This window comes from Aptenodytes forsteri, unplaced genomic scaffold (assembly GCF_000699145.1).
Source record: "Aptenodytes forsteri isolate BGI_AS27 unplaced genomic scaffold, ASM69914v1 Scaffold385, whole genome shotgun sequence".
In the NCBI taxonomy this organism is placed as follows: domain Eukaryota; kingdom Metazoa; phylum Chordata; class Aves; order Sphenisciformes; family Spheniscidae; genus Aptenodytes; species Aptenodytes forsteri.
Genome location: NW_008795031.1, coordinates 1,124,962 through 1,149,905, shown reverse-complemented (window position 1 = coordinate 1,149,905; position 24,944 = coordinate 1,124,962). Strand labels below are relative to the sequence as shown.

At 34.6% G+C, this 24,944-nt stretch overlaps 1 protein-coding gene across 1 annotated transcript in view; it reads left to right on the top strand.

Annotated features, from left to right (window-relative positions):
• Positions 1–24,944, top strand: part of RIMS2 (regulating synaptic membrane exocytosis 2) — a gene marked incomplete at its 5' end in the record, with an annotated part of 289,286 nt that overhangs the window by 77,276 nt on the left and 187,066 nt on the right. The window contains 2 exons of the mRNA XM_019471267.1: positions 9,573–9,599; positions 16,757–16,825. Coding sequence (XP_019326812.1) covers positions 9,573–9,599; positions 16,757–16,825 — 96 coding nt within the window. The remainder of the gene's footprint in view (positions 1–9,572; positions 9,600–16,756; positions 16,826–24,944) is intronic.

The following is a 24,944-nucleotide window of genomic DNA, read 5'->3' as shown; positions in this document are numbered from 1 at the left end:
AGAAATATTCTGCAAAACACATTGCTTTCAACAACACCCTGGAGCCAGAGCCAGGAGTTCCATGGTAGCCTTGTGTGGAGACCCCACTGGGCCAACCTTATAGTGGAGATCCACCTTCAACCTGGGTAGTTCCTTGGGGTGACCCAAAGGATTTTGGGAGCTGTTTTGAGAACACTGGTCCTTTAAGTGTTGCTGGAAAAAGACATGTAACTCATTCTCAGGGCTTCTCGTTTCCCAGCTGTGGAGCCCTTAGTCAGGAAAACCCTGCAGAGAAGGTCCCGCACTGCCTGCAGCTCCCTGACCATTCCTTCATGTGGGCCAGCTGCTCCCTCCTGCTCTGCAGTTTAAGAGTTGGCCACTGGAGGACTGGAAGCTTGAGTGAACCACCTGGCTCGTTCATCTGATATGCAGATTTTTGCTATGCCCAATGTTGTCTGCATACGTGTTCTACTGTCAAACTGTGCCACATGGAAATCCCAATTCCAGAAGTATATTTTGCTTTATAAAATGCTGTTTCCAAAACAAACATATTAAAACATTTCTGTTTTTCAGGGAACTTCTTAAAATTGGACTTGGCACATGAACTGGAAATCAACTAACTTGAGTTTTTAATATGAAGTTATGAATTATCCTCAATATATGTGCTGAACTTTATTTTATCATAAAGAACTAATCCTGACATAGATTATAGTGCCCATACAAAATGTACTGCTGATTTAAGATTTCCTACTTTCCATGATATACTTATTACAGTATAACGGTCTTTTGAACATTTTTAATATTTAATTGTTTTTTACAGTGATAAAAATAAAAGAAGAACAAAAACAGTAAAGAAAACATTGGAACCTAAGTGGAATCAGACATTCATTTATTCTCCAGTTCATCGGAGAGAGTTTAGAGAACGAATGTTAGAAATTACTCTTTGGGACCAAGCACGAGTTCGAGAGGAAGAAAGTGAATTTTTAGGAGAGGTATACAATTATTGGTACTTATTATAAAGATACAGTTGCTCACATATTCATGTCTATTCATGTATTTTTGAAAAAATGATTAAATATAGCAAAGCAAGACTTTTTTAAATTGTTGTATTTGTCCTTATTTCACTTAGTAGTAAACAAATAGTGATCTTGCAATTATCACATAGTACTGATATGAGATTCTTTCTGTTTGTTCTGTTTTAGTAACATCATGCACATGGTTTCTCAATTTCTTTTAGAACTGTTCGTTAAAATCCATATTATCTGTAGTTGTATTTTACCAAAATGTTGGAATGTTGCTGACTAACTTGCTACAAGATATTTGAATGCTGTAAAGGTTGTCATAAGGTAATAAAGGTTTTGTGAAAGATTTTTGGTATATTTAGTGTTGTAAAAGGCACAGGAACTCCTTTCATATTAAATGAAAGATTTTTATAAAACTTCAGACAGAGTCCTTAACAATAAGAGAATAATAGAATAAAATTTATGAACATAACTATTTTAAAATGTTCTGTTATGTAATGCTTTCCTACTTTTAACCATTTTTTCTTTTTTAGATTCTTATTGAGTTAGAGACGGCATTACTAGACGATGAACCTCACTGGTACAAACTTCAAACGCATGATGTCTCCTCATTGCCACTTCCCCATCCCTCACCATATTTGCCACGCAGACAACTCCATGGCGAGAGTCCCACACGGAGGTTACAAAGTAGGTTGTTAGCTTTACACACTGTATATAGTTAATTTGAATTAATGTGTGAAGTATATTAAATTCTTGCAGATGGGAAGCTGACAGAATTTGTGTGTTCATTTGTAGCTGTTATGAATTAGGTCTTTTATGATTACTGATGAGAGTCTGACGTGCTACAAATGGTAATACTGAACACTGTGCAATACAGCAGTTTTTTCTTATGAGACTACCTAGTTCAGATCCTGCGCTTGAGCAAATTATCTTGGTCTTTTGCAATGTGCTGTTTTTATCTTGAAGTCCTATCTTCTATATTATGTTTATAATTTCATTGTTTATCCAAAAGTGAATGTGTAGTACCTTTCTCTTTACCTTATACTTCTTAAAAATAAAGTGACCTGTATATAACATCATATGTAGCTAAATTAATACCATGGCCTGTTGCCTTGTTTTTATACTATTTTATGTAGTTACATTCACAAATTCAATTTCTCTTAAAATTCTGTTTTGTAGAGTTTGGTATACTTGATCCACAGTAGTTTGATGTTATCAGTAGATATTTTGAAAATAGGGTATATACAATATGCTAATAAAAATAGATACATAAGAATAAAACAATAAAGGGTGAAAATCTGTTTCCTTAATACTTCATTGTTTCTCTAGTTTAACTGCTCAGTACTGTCAATGACTTAAAGCTATCCTTCACAGATTTCGTATGTTCTATGTGGATTTGCTATTAAATAATCCTCTGTATATTAGTATTTCAAGTAGTTGGCAGTTTTTGTGTCTGTGCACTGGATATTGAGAAGGATTAAAATGCTCCATATCATAATATTCTGAGATAGATACATTAACAGAGAGTTACAGTGCATAGCCTTCAAGCTGTAAGATTATACTTATCCACAAAAGGAGGAAAGAAATGATAGTTAACAGTTCTGTTTCAATTCAGTCCTCTTCAGTCTTCTCAATTACCATGAATATTGTTTTAGTAAAGTTTTAAAATTATTTTTCTTCTATATTTTCTGCCATTTTGTCACATATTTTAGGAAGTTAAATTTTGCATATAAAATTACTTTTACAGACCAGTTGAACTTTTCAGCATCTCTTTGTATGTAAAGTTAGCGAAATTTTGGTTTTCAGGAAATATTTAGTCCTGCAAACAAACCCTCTTTGTTTATAGTAATTCCTGTCTGTGCAATAAATAACTGCCATGAAGAATGAATAAAACAGTAACTGCTTTATTTTGGAAAAGATTGTCAAATGGACAATGTCAAATTAACAAATGTCAATTTTTTTTTTTAAAAGATTTAGTAAAATACTTGACTAAAGATCTGTTCAATGATACTGACTCAAAATTTGAAAGTCAGTAAGTTTTTTCTAATACTAATACTAAAGCTAATGTTAATGCTAATAATGTGCTCAATGAACAATCTTATATGCTTGTCTGGAAATGTTGAGGGAAGGACTTATCAAAACTTGTGGTTTGGTGAAACACTAAGATTTGGTGTAGAAGACCTGCTTTTCAGTGAAGATCATTTAGCCTGACTGTTCCCAGAGTGGTACTTTGACAACCTGAGGGTCTAAAAACTTCAGCCAAATAAGCAGTGTCAGACGTTCACTGTGATTGCTGGAGAATTCACATAGTCCTACAATAAATTATGCTATTTGCATATGTACTGAGATCGGGATCCCATAAAGAAGGATTTTCTCTAGTGTCCTGGGAATATATGCATTTCTTGAATCCTTGTGTGTCATAAATAATTTTCAGTTTAAACAGATAGTTTTACATGTACAGAACAAGGTCTCTTGGAATTAAAATCCCTCCTTTTTGGGGACTGGAAAGGCATCAAAATGGATATTTAGCATCTGGTCAGAGTTCTGCAATGGTAGCAGAATCCATTTAGCAATTAAAAAAACAATTTTTTTTTTTTAATTGGTGTCATACCTCTGAAACGGAAATAAAAGTATTTCTTAGTGTCCAGAGAGATGGTGGAACATCCTACTGGAGACTTCCAGAACTCAATTGGACAAGGCCGTAAGCAATGCAATGTAAGCTGGCCAAGCCTGAAACAGGCGTTGCACCAGATGACCTCCAAAAAACCCTTCCCAACCTAAACGTCATCACCAGGGGACTGGTGAAAGGCAGACAGCATATCTTATGACTGTTTGCCTTCACTAAGTAAAATATTTATAATATATTAACAACATATAGAAGTCTGGTTCTTTTACTTTTTTTTGGAGGTTTCAAAAGAATATTAAGTTAAACTTAATATCTTAGTTTCTTGTGTCTGAAGCTCTTTTTGTATCCTTCAATAACAACTCTTGTATATGATGAAACAGAAGATGTTATTACATTAATTCTACATTAATTTGGCACATTACAACAATGTGAAAAAAATCTCCAGAATGAAGACAAGGTGTGTCTAGCAAGTTTGTCTCTCTTTTTCAAAGCACATCTTAGAACACTTACTGTGCTGTTACATATTAGGCTGATTTCATTTTCTGGGGCTGCAAAATCTGAGCAGTTCAAGTCCTCCCACCTTTTGTTCATTTCTGTGATGCCTCTATGTATAGAATTAGTGAGTACAATATGAAGTACTTTATTGCATGCCCCCAAAAATTGTTAGTGTGAGAAATAACGAGAGATTTTGAATTACAAGGTGGTTTGTTGTTTGTATAAATACACATCTACACATCTAAGCTTTCTTATCTTTATGATTGCCAAGTTGCTATAAATACATATATTTGAAGACAATACTTACATGTTATTCTCCAAAGGTAGTTTAAAAGAACCACCTATACTTACCACTTCTGTTATCTTTTTAATATATTCTGAATTGTAGCGTTCCTGACAAAGAGCAGACTGTCAGCCCTGAAGACTGAACTCCTATATTTACAGATAGCCAGTAGCAAAGTGTGAGCTTCCTGCAAAGCCCCATATGCCATTTTTTAGGAACCAGGTTTCAGAGACGGTAGTTTAGTTTCTACATGTATTTGTCTCTCAATATCTTTGAGTGGGCATTGTGTTGTGGTATAGACTGATCTAAGCCAGCTGTCCACCTTCTCTTGCCCAGTCCTCTGATCCATACAATCTGTTAACTTCCTAGTGATGAAGGATCATTACCATGCTTTTTCCTTAGTATTTTTTGAAAGACATCTTCTTAGAAACTGGAACTAATATAGAACATAGGATTATGACTTACTAGGTCTTTCAGCTAATTATATTTCAGATGTTCATAAACTGACCGGTTTTTATCCAATGAGTATATTTTAAGCTTTTTCTTATGTGAAATGTGAGGTAATGAGTAGGTCTATTTTACTTATTGTGCTGAACTTTTGAAGTGATTTTTTAAAATGGCTTCCTTTTCGCTAACATTTGACATAAAATCAGCCATATGTTAAGAATTCCAGACAGCATTAACTAGAATTACAGACAAACCAAAGTTCTTTTTATATTACCTCTGAAAAGAGATTGTAAACAGAAAATTAAAGATAATTTTAAAAAAGATTTGGCAATTCCTGTTGTTGGTTAGGCCACAATATTATTGTTCCATCTCACATTAGGTAAGAGGCTTACTACAGATTACACTGAAAATTGAATGTGGTTTGAATGTTGTGTTCATAGTTGTTAGGATCAATGGGATGGAAGTTATTGTTAGTATTACTATTCATTGAGAACTGATACAGAAATCAAGCAGGGTTTATACCATGGGACTGCAAATCAAAAATTACTGTCTCTCCATGTAGCCAAGAATACAGAGATAACAGACATCAAATTGGATCTGAGACATTCTTATTCAGTCTTTTACAGTTATGTCCATGTAATGTGTGCATTTGTGCAGTGTGAGCTGGTACAGTTTAGTTGATAAAAAATACTGGGTTATTGTGTATTTTGAAGAACAACAATTGTTTTTAGTTCTATATTGACTCTGAATTTGTTTTAGAAGCAGGTTTTATTTTACTTCAAGTATTTTAAGAATTTCCTAATTACTTAGGATTAAAAAGCAACTGACACTGGTTTTCTAAGTCAGATTTTACAGCTTTAAAACCAAGCTGTCTGAATTATTGATCTGCAGACCACAGAGAGTGGGTGTACAATGTAGATAACAGCTAAATGCCAACACAAGGGAAGAAATGTGAAAATAACAGTAAAAACAGACATTTTCAGGTCTCTAGTTACAACATAGTTATGTACAGCAGTGGAAGGAGAGCTTTTAATTGCCAAGAGAATGCACAATATAGTTTGAAAAAGAAAAATGAAGTTTTATATTTTGAGCATCCTCAGTAAAGGGAAAAGTAGTAAATCTATGTGAGATAAACTCTGCTGAAAACAAGGTCTAAGAGATTTAGAAATGACAGTGTTTGAAAATCAACATATAGAAGTCCAAAATGGTGGATCAAATTGTATTTTTGCAAGAACTGAACACCAGAAAAATCAGTCAGGATCAAAATAATTGTAAATAAAAAGACTGTGAAGTAGCTTTCTTTTAAAGCGAATTTGACTTTCATTACTTTTAGAATTAAAGTAATCGATGACTCCATTCACTGAGTTTCATGATTCTTAAGGCATATGAAAAAAATCTGGAGGGAGAGAAATTATAGTAATGAGTATTTAAACTGTGGGGACAAAAATTGACTATAGTTATGTTCTACAAAAATATCTGCATATAGTGTGCAAAAAGCTATATATAACATTCCTTTTCCAAATTTTAATTAATTCAGATGGGAACAAAAAAATTCTATAATTGATAAGCAAGGTTTTGAATCACATGAAAAGTTTTTGTCATCTTCTTTTGTCAGCTTTGTACATTTTCCTGAGTCAGATTATATTTTCTGGGGCAATGCTGAGCCTTTAACATGCTTAAAATTATTACATCTGACTGAAAAATAAATTGATAGGCTGAATTCACAAATAAAGGACCACATTGCTTATTAATTTTTGAAAAACATTTTTAGATGGACTTGTCATTGCTGGGTGCTGAGGGGTTTTTTTGAAAGTTCTGTGGCTGTACCATCAAATCAAAGATGAGTTGAATGTTACAACTGTTAATTCAAGCCCTCTCTTCCATTATTTAAATCTTAAAATTTTCAAGTCTATATTGTAGAACATTAAGAGATACACTTGGTAGTACCAAAATCATTAATGTTTAATAATAATTAATTACAATATATCTGAAACTTTACCCTGTGAGATCTGAGCCCCTGCATTTCAAACCTCAGTCTTCCAATGAAAGCTATTGACTTCCCTGGAACTCTGTAGAGTCTCATTTTACTGCAGAATCAGGATCTTGCTGTCTCAGCAGTTTCCTTTTAGTTTATAGTGAATATGGTAAGTCAGTACGATAATTTTAAATCAACATCACTGAATCTTACTTGAGGGAATTATAATAATGTTGTTCACTAGTAGGTAAGCAAGTTGTACTTAATGGAAACATGCATCAGGGACTTTTTTTCAAATTATAATATGGAGCATTTTATGGTCAGTGGCACAGACTATATATTATAAGAATTTTACCCTAGAGAGCAAGAATAACACTTATTTTTCTCTGTCATGCTTCTTCCTTAATTTTTCTCTTTCTTTTATGGAGCACAGGCCTTGGGCATGTTATCTTTGTTTGCATGCATTGATGTTTTGTTCATAGAATATGGATATTTACACCAGTATTGTATTTATTATACACCTATAATTTATTTATTATATTTATTGTACATCTATGCTTTATTAAATACTTTAACTAAAAGGTATTTAACATGATACAGGGTTGTCTGAAAAGGCCTTAAACTATCAAAATATTTTTCTTTTTCCAAATAAAAGAAACTTACTTAAGATATTAATTCTGTGCTGTTTGAAAATTTTAAAATCAACTTTATTAAATTGTAACTAAACTACAAAAATACTTAAAATCCTGTTCTGAAGCAATTTAAGGGAATTTGATTATTTATAATACTGTTGCTCTGGTTACTTGATAGAATCATGTTATTAAACTACTCTTCTGTCATGTAAAGATGACAGAAAAACAATGTTCTTTGTTGAAATAACTCGGTGGATAGGGTAAAGTAACCTTGCTAGGCAGTCAATAAATAGCAAGTCAGGTGACATTTAAAAAGATTCTAAAAGACATAGGTCCATACAGTAGCTTCCTTTTCTGGCTAAAGGTAGTGTGTATTTTTTTTTTAATTGTTGAAGCATAATAAACTATCATATAATAGTGTGATGGTTCTGATGAAGTTTTCAGATGGGTTTAATACTATTTTGACTTTTTTCTTTCTGTGTTTTAACAATACAGAAACAAACATGGCTTCCTTAGTCCTCACTTCCATTATAATCCCAGTATTTTTATATTCTCGTGCTCTTCAAGAAGCTTTACCCTTTTACAGATCTTTCCAGAAGCTAAATTCAGAAAGTCCATCTTTTTAATTATATAAATAATATTTATACTGTGTTAATTGATTTTTTTTTTTTTTTTTTTGGATGGTACTGTGAAACCGTTGGTGACTTTCTGATGTTGCTGGAGTAAACTAGAAAACTTCATCATACTCCATTTTTCATAATTTAGTAGCCAAAGAAGAGTCAGTTTTTCATGAAATTCATAACTGGAAGAGATTAGTACTAAGGAATACAAATATTAGAGAAGTTATGCACTAAAGCTCACATCTAAAAGATTGTAAATGATGCTGAAAAAACCTCCTATTATTCACTTTGGAATTCTATAGCCTAATGGAATTCTGGAGCTGGGCCATAAAAATTAATTGTGTTTATCAAGAAACCCAATTTGAAAATATAGAGAGTTAGAAATTGTAAGTAGTAGATGATTTAGTGATATGGTCTATATATTAAAATAGTTAGTACCTGGATGTCAGAAAAAGTGTGACTTGCCAGGAGGGACCTAGTCATCCGGTGAATTCTTAACAGCACTAGTTGGCAAGAAACTGAAATTTTCATTTTTCTTCTAACACTATCATATCTTGTCATCTGAGGTGCATCATTTACTCATGGACTGTCACTCTTTAGTATTTAAGATGATGTCTGTGAGCTGTTCAACTGTAAGGAATAAAAACATTCATAATTTCTTGCTAATGGCAAGGTACTGTTCATGTTATTCTGACTTCCTGGCTTCTTTGTATTACCTTATGGAAGTCACATTTACAAAATCTGCAAACGCAAAGTAACATTTCACATTTCCATAATTGTCCAGGTGTTTGCCTACTATTATATTGTCAAGTTTAGAGAAACTGGTATGGTTGTATGGAAAGCTAAAATACATAAACCAGCCAGACAAGGAATAAAACAATAAATCAGATATTGCAAGTATTTAATCGTTGTGCTCCCATCAGGACTCTTAAAGTCACTGGTAACAATGATATGTAGATAAGGTATTCATGTATGTACATATTTAACAAATCAAGACCTAGCTGGAGACAGAGGATTGACTGGAACATCACTTCTGCATCTGTTAAATTTAAAGTAGGATTCATAGCTACATCTCAGGAAAGTTCTGCTAATAACTTCCTGCTGAGGTGCCAACAGCAGTGTGCAGTAACTTTAAGGGTAACAGCTCATATTGTATGCCTAGTTGAATATACATTTTGCCCTTAAAAAGTTAAACACTTGCTTATAGTAAATGTGCAGTCGTATTTCAGAATCGGAAATGACGGTAGTAGCTCTACTAGTCCTCTGTGACTACTGAGTATAAATATTGATCCAGAAGTGACTGGCATTTTTGTGGTTTAATTTCTCCTAGCTACTTGAGTTTTATTGTTTTGAATGAATGTGGCCTACAATATCAAATTCTTCAGTCTCCAGAAGCAATTATAATGAAGTTTAAGGTTCTCACCATCCCTGTTACATGTATTGATTCATCTATTTTTCCCTGACACTACTTCATTTCAATATTTGTTTTCCAGATAAAGGCTTATATTCATATAATTCAGGTAAATTTTCAGCATGCCAGAAATGCTTATTGCTTCCATATACATGCAAAATTTAATTCGATATTTTATTGGTGTGCTTTTGCTACCTATTGTGCAGATGCGAAATTGCTTAAATGTTTCTTGGCTTTTCTTGTCTGCTTTTCAGTCATAGGTCTTTTGTGGGCTTTCTTTCTCTATTCTTAGCATCTCAGTGTTGATATTGGAGCAGTATTGTAACACTATACTTGCTTTGCCTGCCTTTATTTTAGGTAGAGCTTTGGTAGGTAAACTGTAGAGTGCTTTATTAACCATACTAGGAAAATGCTATTTTGCTTAAGCTATATTAAAAGCAACACTGTTGTATTACAGCTGTTTGAGAACTAGTGTAAGTATTTTTAGAATACAGACATGGGGTAAGTGAAGTACTGGCAAAATCAGTATTTACACTGGTACATATTTTTACAGTTTCATATTGATTTAAATCCCCAGTTACAAATCCAGTTGCTATATCCGAGAAGTTTGCCTTAATTAAATACAAATAAATTCATAATGTACAGTTTTTACAAGCTTAAATTTTGTAGTGCATTTCATGTGGGACCTTTTGCAGTTCCTGCAGTTTTAATTATGGGAACCTCTTTGAGAATTGGTTCATCTAATTATCTTTTAGTTATGTTTAAAAAATGAAATATACATTATTAAGAAAATAGATCCAATACCATGGTGGAGAGAAACAAAAGTCCCACAGGGCTGTTTCTTGAGAGTAGTGCTAATAAAACCCAGTTTCCATTATGTCTACCTTTAGTCTCCCGTGTTTCTTCTATTCCATTCTTTCCTGAGATAATCCCACATTATTCTCATGTTTTATGATATCTTCACATGGGAAGAGACCATGTTTGCTGTGGCAACTGTGGACTTGTGCACGTGTGGATTAGCCACAAATTTTAGCTCGATAATGTTTCTTTTTCATTAAGGGGTTCTGATTTGTATCTCTCTCTTCTATCCAGCAACCATTTTCAAAGATCTGTAGGAATTTAATTAAATTTGGTATTTATACCCCTCTGTCAACGTAGATGAAATTGGTCAAAAACTTTAAAATAACACTATTATGTGCAGGAGGATAAAGTGACAGATTGACATGGAGACAGTGGGACTGCATGAGAAATTAGCTCACACTAAGAACCCTCAGGCACAGACTGGATGAATATGAGAGAGCAAATTCTTAAGACAGGTGTTGTGAGACTGATTTTAGGGTTGCTTTGATATCAGCTTTGAACACAGAACAATTACAGGCAACACTAAGTTACTTTAAGTGGTTGTGAAGGACTTCTGTGAGCTTCAGAGAAGGAGCTTGTAGTCATGCTTCACTAGCCTTTGTTCCCCCAAGGAGTCTGCAAAACCTTGTAAAAGCTTCCTGCATTGTAAGGGGCAGGATCCCCAGCTTGGGAGCTAAGTCTGCTTTCTTTTTCTGTTTTTTTTGTCCCACAAGAAAAACAGAGAATTCCTGAGCCATAAATCTGGCACTTCCTTCTGTATTTAAGCTGACTCACCTTAATTTTATATCTCATTCTATCCCCTGACCTAGTCCATTCTGATAACTATATTGGTTGGTCGTATAGGCTTTAGTAGAGTTTTGAACCTCATGTGTTGGTCTTCTCTTGAGGCCTATATCAGAAATATTGATGGGCAATATATGAAGCACAGAAGGTATTATATCTTGTATTGTTTCCCCTGTGTATTAATAGTAGAGTGGAGCACAGCTCTGTGCCAACTTCAGTTGTCATGTAGAAGTCAGAAGATCTTTCAGAACTCTCCACAGATTTAGGTTGCCTTGCAAAAAAATATTTATGATTGCATATTGTTTCATTCATTTAGAAGAGTTCCAGTTATTTAGAATGTTGTTATGGAGAGAAATGTGATTCTGTTGAAGTAGAATAGAATAGAATAGAATAGAATAGAATAGAATAGAATAGAACAGTTCAGTTGGAAGGGACCTAGAACGATCATCTAGTCCAACTGCCTGACCACTTCAGGGCTGACCAAAAGTCATATTATTAAGTGCATTGTCCAAATGCCTTTTAAACACTGACAGGCGTGGGACATCCAGGAAGATTCTCTCAAAATTTCTTCAATGATTTCCATATTATTTTTATTCAGAAGTTGTTAAAGCTTTCCATGGCCACCAACGCTGCAACCCATGAAAAGTTAACAAAAAAATAAGCATTTGATTCATAAAATGGAATAAAACACCTCACTTTTTTCTTTACATTATTGCTAGCCATGAAGATAAAAAATTAAAGAAAACTAAGAATGGAAGAAACTACTGTGTTTTAAATTATTTTTCTGCCTAATAGAAAGTAAAAATGTAAATAGGAAAAATAGTAAAATAGTAAAAATTGAAATAGAAAGTACTTTTTAAATGGAAAGTGAAAATAATGGGTCTAATGTTTTTTAGGTGTGTGTGGGGAGGTTTCTCCAAGCCTGCAAAGAAAACTTCCGTGCAAGTGCTGTAAACTTCCAGTTCTAGTGTGTACATGCTCTTGCAGAGTAGTTGTGCTGGGTGGGATTGTAGCTCGTGCAGCAGTGGTAGGGAAGGAGTAGGAAGGTGTGGCAGGGAAGGAGGATGCTGAGGGTTATCAAGTTCTGATGGGGAGGTTCTCTACTCTCCCCAAGGGAAGCTGTCCCTGGAAAACAGTTTTATTGATAGTTTAAGGCTATTAAACCAAAACCTGCTAAAGTGAATGAGAATATATCTTTTGATTTCACTGGGGTTGGGGTTATGCTGAATTAAGGCATGTTTTATGTGGCTTACACTAGCTAATCATACAGCATGGGGTCTATTTTGCCTTCAGTCTGTGACTGTAATAACCATTAATCCTGGTGGAAACATTCAAAGTCAATATTTACCATCTGTTACCACCCAGTTATCAGACAAAATGGCAATAATATCCCTAAGAATGTTTCATTAATAAGCTATATTCCAGTGCAATGGCAGTGTGACTTAATTAATTCCATTCCTCAGGTTTAATATGTTTCAAAGAAAAAGTTAATTATATGCAAACCATTGGCACCAATGCATTTATCTGATGCACCCAGTGTCCCGGGTGTTACATGCTTAAACTTTTTACTGAATTTTGAAGTTATGTCAGAATGGATTTAATCTTCTTGCTCTTGAAATAAATACCGTATTTTATAACATATTTGTCAAACACTTTAAGATATTCATTTAATACTAAAAAACAGTTTCATTAACAATATTCCTTTGGAATAATTTGTGACAGGCTTCATTGTCACATTTCCCAGATAAACTATGAATTGTTCTTTCTCTGTTTTATGGTCAGTGGTTCAAATTACTTAGATAATGAAGTGGTATTTTGAAAATACGTGGCTAAGGTGGGACTGAAGCCTATATCTTCAAATTTATTTTGCCAATAGGTTAAAAAGAAAATTACCATTTAAAATTAATGTATAGAAAATGAAATTACTCTTGCAAAAATTATAAGAAATATTAAACTAAGCTGCCAGCAATTATACTGGCATTTCAAATCCTCAGTTCAAGAAAGGATTTTGACCTGTGCACTTTCTAGTCTCTTCCATTTCTGAAGTTAATGGAATAAATTTTAAATAAATATAATCTGATTCCTTTGCAGAAGTTATATATTCCAGGCAGTACTTCTTGATACTACATATTTAATTGACATGCTTTCCTTCCTCCGTCCTTCCTGAAAACATTGATTTCCAAAGATAAAACCAAGTAATTAATTCTGGTTTAAATTTCTTCTGACTTCTTAACTAGCATTTAAATTTACATTTATAAGTAAATATGAAATATTATTTAAACATTATTATTTTTCAGTTGTTTTAAGTCTGTTAGTTAGAGTTGGCTTAAGGTAGCCTCTGCCTGAGGAGATAGAATGGATGATCTGACCTGAACGAGCTTCATATCTTGTCTTACAGAAAACATTTGCATATTTAAGGGATGTCAGCTATTATAAGAGACTCTCCTCTTTGCAGTAGCAAAGGCAGTTGGAGAAAGCCCTGAAATCTGATTCTTCCCTTGACTACTCTTTCTCTACTCCCATCCTTAAGGCAGGTCTCAATCCTGGCCTGTTCACTTTCCCCATGTCCCGGCTCTTCTCTGCAGCTTGGATGGGAACGAATCATAGAATCACAGAATAGTTTGCATTGGAAGGCACCTTTAAAGGTCATCTAGTCTGACCTCCCTGCAATGAGCAGGGACATCTTCAACTAGATCAGGTTGCTCAGAGCCCCATCCAACCTGACCTTGACTGTTTCCAGAGATGGGACATCCACAACTTCCCTGGGCAACCTATTCCAGTGTCTCACCACCCTCATTGTAAAACATTTCTTCCTTGTCTCTAGACTAAATCTACCCTCTTTAAGTTTAAAACCATTACCCCTTCTTCTGTTGCAATGGGCTCTGCTAAAAAGTCTCTCCCCATCTTTCTTATAAGCCCCCTTTAAGTACTGAAAGGCTGCAATAAGGTGTCCCCAAAGCCTTCTCTTCTCCAGGCTGAACAACCCCAACTCTCTCAGCCTTTCTTCATAGGAGAGGTGTTCCATCCCTCTGATCATTTTTGTGACCCTCCTCTGGACCCGCTCCAACAGGTCTGTGTCTTTCTTATGCTGAGGGCTCCAGAGCTGGATGCAGTACTCCAGGTGGGGAGTGAAGAGAGAGGTGTGTATATAAAAAGAGAAGAGGGACTCTAGACCCTGGAAGGTGATTTGGAGTTGAGGTATTAGGAGATTCTGGAAAAGGTAGATGCAGTTTGAGGGAACAGAGAGAGAAAGATCCCTGTCTTTTATACCTGTGGTCCATTGAAGCTTCTTAGTCTCTCTTTTCTGCCAGATGTATCCTGTGACTACTACAACATATAATTTTATAATTTTAGCTATGCAACTGGGAAGTCTAGAGCCCACTGTGACAACAACTGGCTATTTTCATCCTCAAAGATGCAAATCTTTTCTCTAGAATACAGAATATAATATTCTGTATATTCCTTCACTCCTGCCCTCATCTTCTAGGTTTTCTCGAGTGCTAATTGTGATCCCTTGCTTGCTGTTTCTTGTTTTAGAGAAAGGCTTTACTTCTTGTTATTCCTTGAATTCAAAGACACCTTTCCCCCTCCCCATTGTAGCATGGCTATTTCTAAACTTTTATAATAAATGGAACTAATAATTCTACCATGTAAGAATTGGAGGGCATAGGAAACCAAAGCATGGCTTTCCTTGTACTAATTTTAATTTCCTATTTGTGAGGAAACCCCCAACCTTTACTGCAATTAAATAACAATAATTAACATTGCTCTACTGGAATTGCATAATGTAATGGCAGGCTAGATTGTGTTTTCTAAGGATTAACACATATCACACTTATACCACTTTCTAGTTGAATAATTTTTAACAGAGCAATTTTTGTCCCAAAAGAAATAGTCTGCAGTCTAGTTTATAAATTCATGCACCCACATCTTGATTGCTGCAATCAGTTCTGACTTCTCATAAAAGGCACAGAAGAACTAGAAAACATACAAACAAATAGAGCAGGAACAATCAGAAGTACGGAACGGTTTGCATATGCAAAGGAACTAAACAATGATATTTCAGCTCAAAAGAAGAGATGACTGCAGGAGAATACAGAATGCTGATTCATGTTTCTCAGAATGCAAAAGCTTGGAGGGCATTGTCTGAAATAATGTAATAGAAATAAAACAGAGGGAAGTCTATTTCACACAATGCAAAATTAAACTGCAGAACTTATTGACATAGCATGTTATAGAGGCCAAGAGAATACTGTGACTCAAAAAGGAATTATATGAATTTGTGGAGAATGGGTTGATTAATGACTTACAGTAAACATGGCTTAGGAGAAGTCTCAGTTGCCAGGACCGCTGCCTGCTGAAAGCTAGAAGGGTGCAACACAGAAAACTTTTTCCATACAGATCTTGTAAGCACACTCTTTCCGCTAAAAAAGGACCTTCCGCTATCCCCTGGTGGGTAGACAGATGTTAGACAGTCTGACAAATGACAGCAGTTCTTATGGTTCAAATAATTTCTAAAGTTTCTTTAAACTGAAAACTTTTTATTTTTGTCAAAAATCCTCTTAGCACTTGTTCTCCCAGTTTTCTATTGGGAAAGGAGGGTAGGGATCCTTCTGTGCCAGTCACCCAGATAGAGCATTAATCCTGCTTTGTCCTGGGCTTCTTTAGGTTTACTCCCAGTTTTTACCGGTATTTTTGTGTGTGTGTTTTTCAGAATAAATCATCCTGTGCTAGGAATAAAAAAATCTTGCACATGTTTGAAGGTTTAGTGACAATTAGATTAAAGCTTCTACTTTCTAGTTACCTGTTTTAGATGTCCAGAGAATTAGAACAGACATACCACCTTGCTGAAGAACAGGGATTTTCACATTTAAAACAAGTAAATGATTAATTATAATTCACATGCCAGTGCTTAATCCTGATGTCAGCAATCAAATGCTGTTTAAAAGATGCCACAGAAGACAGAAGTAAATTAAGCTAAACACAAACTGACATATATATTTGTCCTACGTGACCTACATTTTGGCTCTAATTGTGGATATGGAATCTGCTTTTGCCAACTAAACTCTAGCTATTTTGACAGGTGTACTCTTGTAGAACATTTAATAGTTTGCTTCCTCTAAAATATCACAGAGAGATTTTGTTTTTCAGGACACACTATATGTGTGAAGCTGCCTGTTCTCCTGATAATGCTTGCTAATACCTAAAAAAATATTGCATCCATTTAATATTATTGCTATTATTAATTTTTCTGGTATTCAAAGACTTTGGGTAGGGATGGTGCCTTGTGTATGAAAACTTGGAAGATGAACAGTGTGATGCCAGTTTCTATATGGAATGAATACATATAGATACGAAGTATATGACAATATTTCATAAAAGCAATGTTGTTGAGCTGTATTTCAGCATTAATTGTATATTATATTAAACATTTAGCTGCAAATAGTTGGTACACTAATAGATTTGCAATAGTATAATATTAATAATTTCCCTTATATGCTTATATTAATGCTTCATTGTCTAGTATGAAATCCTTACATTTATGTATTATTGGCTGAGGATAGTTTTAACTTACAGGAAGATAAATGATACATTTCTGATTTTTTTTTTTTTTTTTGGCAGGGTCCAAAAGAATCAGCGACAGTGAAGTCTCTGATTATGACTGTGATGATGGAATTGGTGTTGTTTCAGGTATTACTGTCTAAATTTACTCTTCTACGTTCAGTAGAAATCTTTCATATTTATAATTTGTTATTATGAATTTTATAATGTTTTTCTGATGAAAAATAAGTGGAACCTATTTTTTTTTTTTTTTTTGGCAGGGTCCAAAAGAATCAGCGACAGTGAAGTCTCTGATTATGACTGTGATGATGGAATTGGTGTTGTTTCAGGTATTACTGTCTAAATTTACTCTTCTACGTTCAGTAGAAATCTTTCATATTTATAATTTGTTATTATGAATTTTATAATGTTTTTCTGATGAAAAATAAGTGGAACCTAACTGTGTATATTTCCAACAGACACAAAATAAGTATTATGGGTAATGCATATTTAACCACAAAAATTACCAACAGAGGGAAAAAAATCAATGTGTGAATTTCCTTGTTGTTTTTATAAAATGATAAAAATAGCACAAAAGTGTTTTTTTATTAAATGTGAAGAAGTGTTTATTTGATTTTTTTTGACAGACATTTGGGTTTGATATATCCTTTAAAACTTCATGGTGAAATAATAACACTGCCGAAGGTCTGAAACCAGAACATTTAAGGCAGGATGGGAGACATCTTAACAGATAATCTGTTTTACTAAATACTGGAATTGGGCATTTAATGAGTATTTGAGATAAAAGTTGTCATGTGAAAGAGTATTTCTCCTCCTCTTCTAAGAGAAAGGATAATACTCTAATCATAGCCGAAAACAATAAAATCAGAGAATCATATGCTTTTGCTGACAACAACAGAGAATATATTGAGGATGCAGCCATGCCACCTTTAAACCAGTACTGATGGCTACTGGTACCAGCACACAGCTGGCTGCACAGCTCAGTGCGTACTTTGTTACCCTAGTGCTCTACTGAGATATTTAACCCACTCAGAGTAGTCTGTGTTAGACAGTTTCTGGTTCTCTTGGGTCAGGTCTAGCTAAAGTGTAGATATACAGTGATTTGTGTACCTTACTCAGCAAAGGTGGAGCAGTATATGCTGCCTGGTCTATGCAGCAGCTGTAAAGGCAGTGATCAGCTGGTCAGTCAAAATGTCTTCCTGCCATGCAGCCACCCGTCAGCGTATGTGCAGCTTTTACACCAGGTATAGTACATGCTGCTGGCAGGCTAAGGAAGGGTATATAGGAAACAGGAGTCAGAGGAATACAGCTTGAGCTAGGGATAGAAGAAAAAAAGGAGGTAAAATAGGCAATCCTGGATATTGCAAGATGGGGTGCAGCCAAGTATTGATAAATCCAAACATTTGGTGAGCTACCTAATTACTTGAGTTTGCACAGTCCTGTCTTAAAAACTGTTACCAGTCTGAGCTCGGAAGCATTTCTGTGTTGCCTACATAGTCATCCCTGTATTTCCAGATATTTCATGGTTATCTCTTAGACTCTGCTTAATTTTTGACCCTGCTATGTTGCTATTCCCTTGCCATAGGTCTTGTGCTTTCTGGGAAAATGGGAAAACAGATTTTTTTTTTATTAAACAACATGTAAATTTTATCAAGAAGCCCTTTTTTTAACTAACATAATATTATACAGACTTTGCGGTACAAACAGAGCAAGTCATATTGTTGGCATGTTTATTGGCTGTGGTTCATTGTAGCTCTCCTACTAGAATATCTAGAAAGCAGGTATTTTTAAGCACAAGTTGTCCTTGTTCGTGTCGGAACAATCTAACCTTGCAGATATTCCACAGTAAAACTTATTATATCCCAAAGGAATATTTTTTATCCTTTCTACATAAACATTGAGGTTTTTGTTAACCTCTGCTCAAAGGTTTTGCTCTACTCTAAGGTTCCAGCAATTTTACCAGAGACTGAATGAATGCTGTGGATGCAAGACCACTAAATTTTCTATCTTCCTTAAATAATTTATTTTCAAACAGTAATAGGCTCAGTTTTCAGATTATTACCTTAATTAGAAAGATATTTAGGAAAACTTAGGGCATTTTTATATTCTCACTCCCCCGTTTGCTTTACTACAGTCAGAAGACAGGAAGGATATGTAGCCAGAGTGGTGTGAAGTATTGGAACCAGAGAGGCTGTGATCCTCAGAAGTCCCTTGTTCCTACTTACTGTACTTTCAGTCTTAGGTTAGTTAGCTTTCTGTATGTGCTTAGTAGTCACTAAGACTTTCAGATTGCCTGTCCTCCCAAAGGGAAGGACTTTCATATTCCTGTTGGTCAGTTAAATTAGAAATGTATCAACCTAACTTTTGAGTTCAATAACAAAGGGAGGAAAAAAGGGGGTTTGATGGATATATGTCTAGAGTGCCCAGTATGGCGCCATTTTGAAACTGAAATCTTTGTATTGTCCTGGAAAAAGGTATGGAGTTTTGCAGAAGTTTTACCAGGTGCTTGAACATCAGTGGGATTCTTGTGAAATACCTGGATTTACAATTTTATGATTTCATAAACTTCTCTTTTGACAACTTGTAAAACTATGGTCTTTACGGTTCAGTGAATGAATCTACTTCCCTCACCTGAGTTTTTGATGTACCTTTAGTTCCTTTAGGATCTTTTAGCTTTTAGATTTCTGCTGACAATTCTACACCTTAGTTGCATTTTAATTCAGACTGGCTGTGTGGGTGGGAAAGTTTGATGTTCTTTTGGTTTTGAAATATTTATTTATTGCCTTTCTTTTTTGTGCTGCTGTCACTGTGTTTGCAAGTCTTTTGATTTATCCTTGTCTTGTCTTATCATCCACATCCTTCTCTCGCTTAAGGTTCTTCTATTCATTTGCAGACTCATCACAATGTTGGTTTAAATATATGCCTTCTTTGCATGAAGCCATTTGTCTCTCCTTGTTTTCTTTCTTCTTACTTACCCCAGTTCTTTCATTTTGTATTTTCAGGTTTTATTTAACATGACACTTCACTTTGCTCTTTTTCCTTATGCCATATAAGTACTGTATCACATCAAGTATGTTTGCTTACATCTGTCAGATACTCTCAGTGATCCTTTCCATAAAATGAATGCTTATTCAAAGTACTGGACCTGTGAAATAAACTCCAGAAACCTTTAAGAAGAGTAAGAATTCTCTTTCGGTTCATCCTTAATTTACTTTTATTCCAAACAGTGGACTAGATGACCTTTAAAGTTCCCTTCCAACCCAAACCATTCTATGATTCTGTGATTCTGTGATTCTATGAAATCCATGGACCTTCCTTGATCTCATTATGTATTTGTTTATAGTTCATTGAAAGATATATGCTGTCTGGCTACCACGTTCCTGATCGAAGCTGAGATTTTCTCTTTTTCCACAACACCTTTTTATATAGCTTCTCTGGTATTGGTCCCATAAGGTCGACTGACTTCATCTTTGGATAAGCTGGTGATAGGTAGAAATCCAACAGTGGAAGATCTTTCTTAATGTACATCTGTAAGCAAGATTGTGTTACACCATATTTGCTGAAACAGAGAGAACTTTATAAGCTACAGTTCCTTGTGTCATCATCTATTTTTAATATATCTGCAGTTGCTGTTTGTCACTGCTGCGGTACTTTTGATTCACTAATTTAATTTCCTGATGATAAAATGCTTAAATTATGCCTATCTGCCATACTGTTCTTTTCTTTAATTTTTACAAAAAGTTCAAACATCTCTGGGAAAAATTATTCATAAAAGCTATCACTTCTGGTGTCTTGGATCTTACCCTCCTTAAACAAACTTATTAAACTTCAGCCTTATAAAAGAGAGTGTTGTTTCTGTCAACTGGAAAGGCTTTTAAGAAAATGATGCTAAACCAATTGAAAAACTTCAATGTCTTTTTTTTCCGGCTATGTGTGTATTCTGCACCAGCTACTGTCAGAAAGTGTTATAACATATGTATTTAAAGAAGTATGCAAAAGTGATTTTTGACAAGATTTAAAAATAGCTCTCTTCATATACAATATACACTCATTTCATCTTGGGATCAAAAGCACTAGAACAGAATCTCTATTATATCTCACCTCTGCTGGATTTAATCTTAGCACAGGATAGCAGAAGGAGAGGCACTAGCAGTTCTGGTTTTGTCTTTTAGATTGCTTGTACATAGCCTTCAAACCATTTAAAGCATTCATTTGGCTGTCCTGAACAATAAACTTTGGCCCTCATAAAGTTGTCTGTCATCAGCAATTCTATGTGGGAGCACATCAGCATCTTCACATGCCCCGTAGAATGCTCTTATGTGCTTATTGATAAAAGCAATACAGTATTTTTATATTGATTTTAGAAAAATTCTGGAGCACTTTACAAAACACCATTTAAATTATCATAATACTAAATACAATTCAATGATAAGCAAGGTGGTTTTTTTTTTTTCTTTCTATTGACCAAAGTTGAATAGGCATTACAGTTAACGAAGTTCAATGAATATGGACTATAATTTCTAAACAGTTTTCTCCCCAGGTACTTCCTCATAGTGTATGTTGAACCTGCTGTAACCTACTGAATACAAGTAACCTACCGAGTCTGACTTTATGAACAAAGAGACATGTAAAGTCAAGACCATTTAATCATAAGGAGTCTCACCTATCATTGTTGTAAGACTTAAGTATTAAGTGAGATGTTAATGCTTAAAATTCGGTTCTACACCAATATCTCATCTGCACGACATCATTTTATGAAACACTTGTAATCTGAGATATGTTTAAACAGACAAATCCTGGAAGAATTTAAGGCAGTGAATTCTGCATAAACTGCATTGCAAGTGTCTGTAGAGAAGAGCTTTTCCAAGTAAAAGAATGCAGTCTCCAGCCTTGAGAAGAAAAACATTTATAAGTTTTATAAGTGATGTTTTTCTCATTATGCAAAAGATAGCAAGACATTTCAGGAGCAAATAAGAATACAAATAAGATATTTATTCAGAGGATAGTTAGAGCCAAGTAGATTAGACAAAATAGTAACCACCAGTAAAGAAATTCTTATTGAACTTACAAAAATGATTTTGTTTTTGAAGAAGAATGAAAAGCAATTATTCATTTGTGCTTCATTTCTCAAAACACCTGAGGAGTCCTTTGTTCAAAAGAATTCTTTCACTGTCATGTTGCAGCCCTGCCTGCAGAGGAAACAAAAGTCCTTCTCTCTACTTGCTGATAACGTGAACTGAATTTTTATACCTGGATCCTGTTGATGATTGCTGCTTAAAGCAGATACAGAACACAAAAATACTTTGATTACAGCTTGAAATCAACTGCCTATTGAAAGACATCTTACAGCATTAGTACATAGAGTAGATGACTTCTACCCCTACTAAAATAAAGGATTTCATTGTAGATCACCAGCTAGCCCTAAATGAGAGTCTGTAGTGCCCCAAAAGCTCAATAGCTACAGACATAAACATTGACAAGCTTTTTCTTTTATTATATGTTGATACCCATTCCCCTGCTCTAAAATCTGTTCTTTGTGGGTTCTTCCTTGAGTAAAAAATAGCTTAGTGTCTATGTGTCTTGAAAATTCCCCCCAAAATCGGAAGTGAAATTCAAGAAATGTTGAAATAGTCCTTATGCTGACCCCTTAGGTGAAGGGGTCTTTAACCATTTTCCTTGCTTTTAAAAAAATGAGGTGTATATTATTTACAACTTTATGCCTACAGTCCTTAATACAGGAATTTTTATTATCATTCTTCAAGCTTTTCCTTGTATTTTTTGTTTCATTTTTAATGTACCAAAGGCAAATTTTAGTAATACTTTTACTATTTTCAAAAAAATTTCTGTAGTATCATTTCCTCAGCTGACAAAACATCTTTCTCTTCAAACATCTAAATTCTCTCAATTAATGCATTTTTTTTAAAACTAGTTTTATATTTTTTAAATATAAGCTGTATCACTCCACTTTGAAAGTAAAGATGTAATTAAAGTCAAGTTTTATTTTCAGATTATCAGTAATTATCAGTAGCATTCTCTTCTTTGAGTAAAGTTAAGCAAATATGAACTCAGCATGTTAGTTCATGTTCTACCACAGTCCTAGTATCTACAGAGTGACAAAGGCATCTAATAGATAATGGAAAGCTGCAAGGAAGTTGCATTCCTATCAGAGACTCTCTTGATGGATACTTCTCACATAAGGGAAAGCCTAGTTGGGATGAGTTACAAATGTGGTGATGAGCACTTCTAAGAAGGAAATGCTTTGTGAAAGGACTGATAAATTCCAGTCGATGCTGTCAAGAGGAGGCTAATTTGGGGGACTTGCGGGACAGCAGAAAATATACATGGATGAGTACTTAAATAAGAAGAAACATTATCTGTAGGGTAACTGTGGTTTTTTCAAGCTTTGTATGACATACTGGGTGTAGGGACAGCACTGAAAATTCAGCAAGGTTTATTACTGTGTAGGAACGCTCTTCATATGCATTAATGATCAAAAGAATTGCCTCAAGCGTAATGGGCCCGTACATACCATTAGTGCAGTAGAGCTAAAAACACCTCTTGAGGAACTGAGTTACTATGCAGCAAGTAACCAGTCGTTCCTACTGTAATGTTTTCTGGTTCCTTTCACTATATATTCATTCTTCCCATATTTGTAGAATAGTATTTTGATCCAAAAAAAATCCCTAAACCCACACATAATGTATCTTCAATTTATAGAGTATTCAGATATTAATAATTCAATTTATTTGATCAGTTACTGTCAGCACTTTTTCAGAGGACATCCAAATTCTGCATTTAGATGTTCAACTCACCATAGAAGCTGAGCATATTTGTATAAAAGAACTGAACTGTCTCCAAAGTGCCCATGTGTGAAATCTTGGTATGTTAAGCATTTCTGGCAATTTGATTATATAATTGTTTTTAATTAGTGCTTGTTCTAAGCCCAACCGCAGTGAGTGTTAAAAATTAAGTATCTGATAAAGAGAAAGCTTGACTCCTCAATCAAGTACAGATGTTAAAGTGGAGAAAATGCCACTTCGCATCAGTACCTGAAACAAGTCAATTATTTTGCCTGTGATGAACGGCAATTCTAATATTGCTTTTCTAGAACAATTTTCATACAAAGAGTTTCTCTCGAGTCAATCAAGCAGCAAGACATATAAATTAAAAGCTTCATTAGTACTTTTCAGTTGATTTTTTTTAGGGTTATTTTAGTGCTGTTGATGTGAACCTCATATTTGGAGGTTTGTGATTTTCTGTAATTTTGTGCCTGAAAGCTGCAGGATTTGATAATAATTCGTTAATATTAGTATTACTGAACACGTACCCTGCATAGAGTAATATTAGCACAGTACAGCCGTACTCTGTGGATGAATACTTTAAGTCAAATGTATTAATATTCTCTCTTAAAACAGATAAAATTAAAACTTCATCTCAGAGGAAACTATATTTAGTGTGCCTTGTAAAATCCCTCATTTGATGTGTATCATAGTTTTTAATGAAACCCTCCCATGAAAAGAAGGTGGTGGTGGCATTGCAGATATCTTTGTCATGTGCCCGTCTTTTAAGTGTCCGCAGCTCACAGTTGTTTATCACTGATTATCTCTATACTGATTATCAGGTTCTGTGTGCTCTGTACATTGATTTAAGAGGCTTGCCGTAGTTATAGAGCCTTTGATTCTATGGTAATGACTTAATATTTATAGCTGCAATCAGATTCCAATGTTTATCCTATTTTTACTACTGCTATAAATAACTATCTGCTTTGCTCAATAGCATCTCCTTGGTCAAGTTGCACTTATGACCTGTTTTTACTGTCTATAATTTCTTTCCACAAGAAAATATTTTTACTTTCTTTCTCTAACCTTATTTCCAGGACATGGAATATTTTTGAAACTGGAAGTTAAATCATACCTTTTTCAATTGAGAACGTCACCATAATTTTTGGAATGTCACTTGTCTTGAGAGAGACATGAATGTTTCAACTCCTGGGCAAGCAAAGCCAGTTACATTCTAGAGAGAATTAAGTTCTCAAGTTAGGAGTACCAAAGTTACCTCTTCATATCTGTCGTGGTTTAATTTCAGTCGGCAACTACGCACCATGCAGCTGCTCGCTCACTCCCCCCCACCCAGTGGGATGGGGGAGAGATTTGGAAGAGCACAAGTTAGAAAAACTCGTGGGTTGAGATAAAAACAGTTTAATAATTGAAATAAAATGATAATAATAATATGATAATAATAATAATAC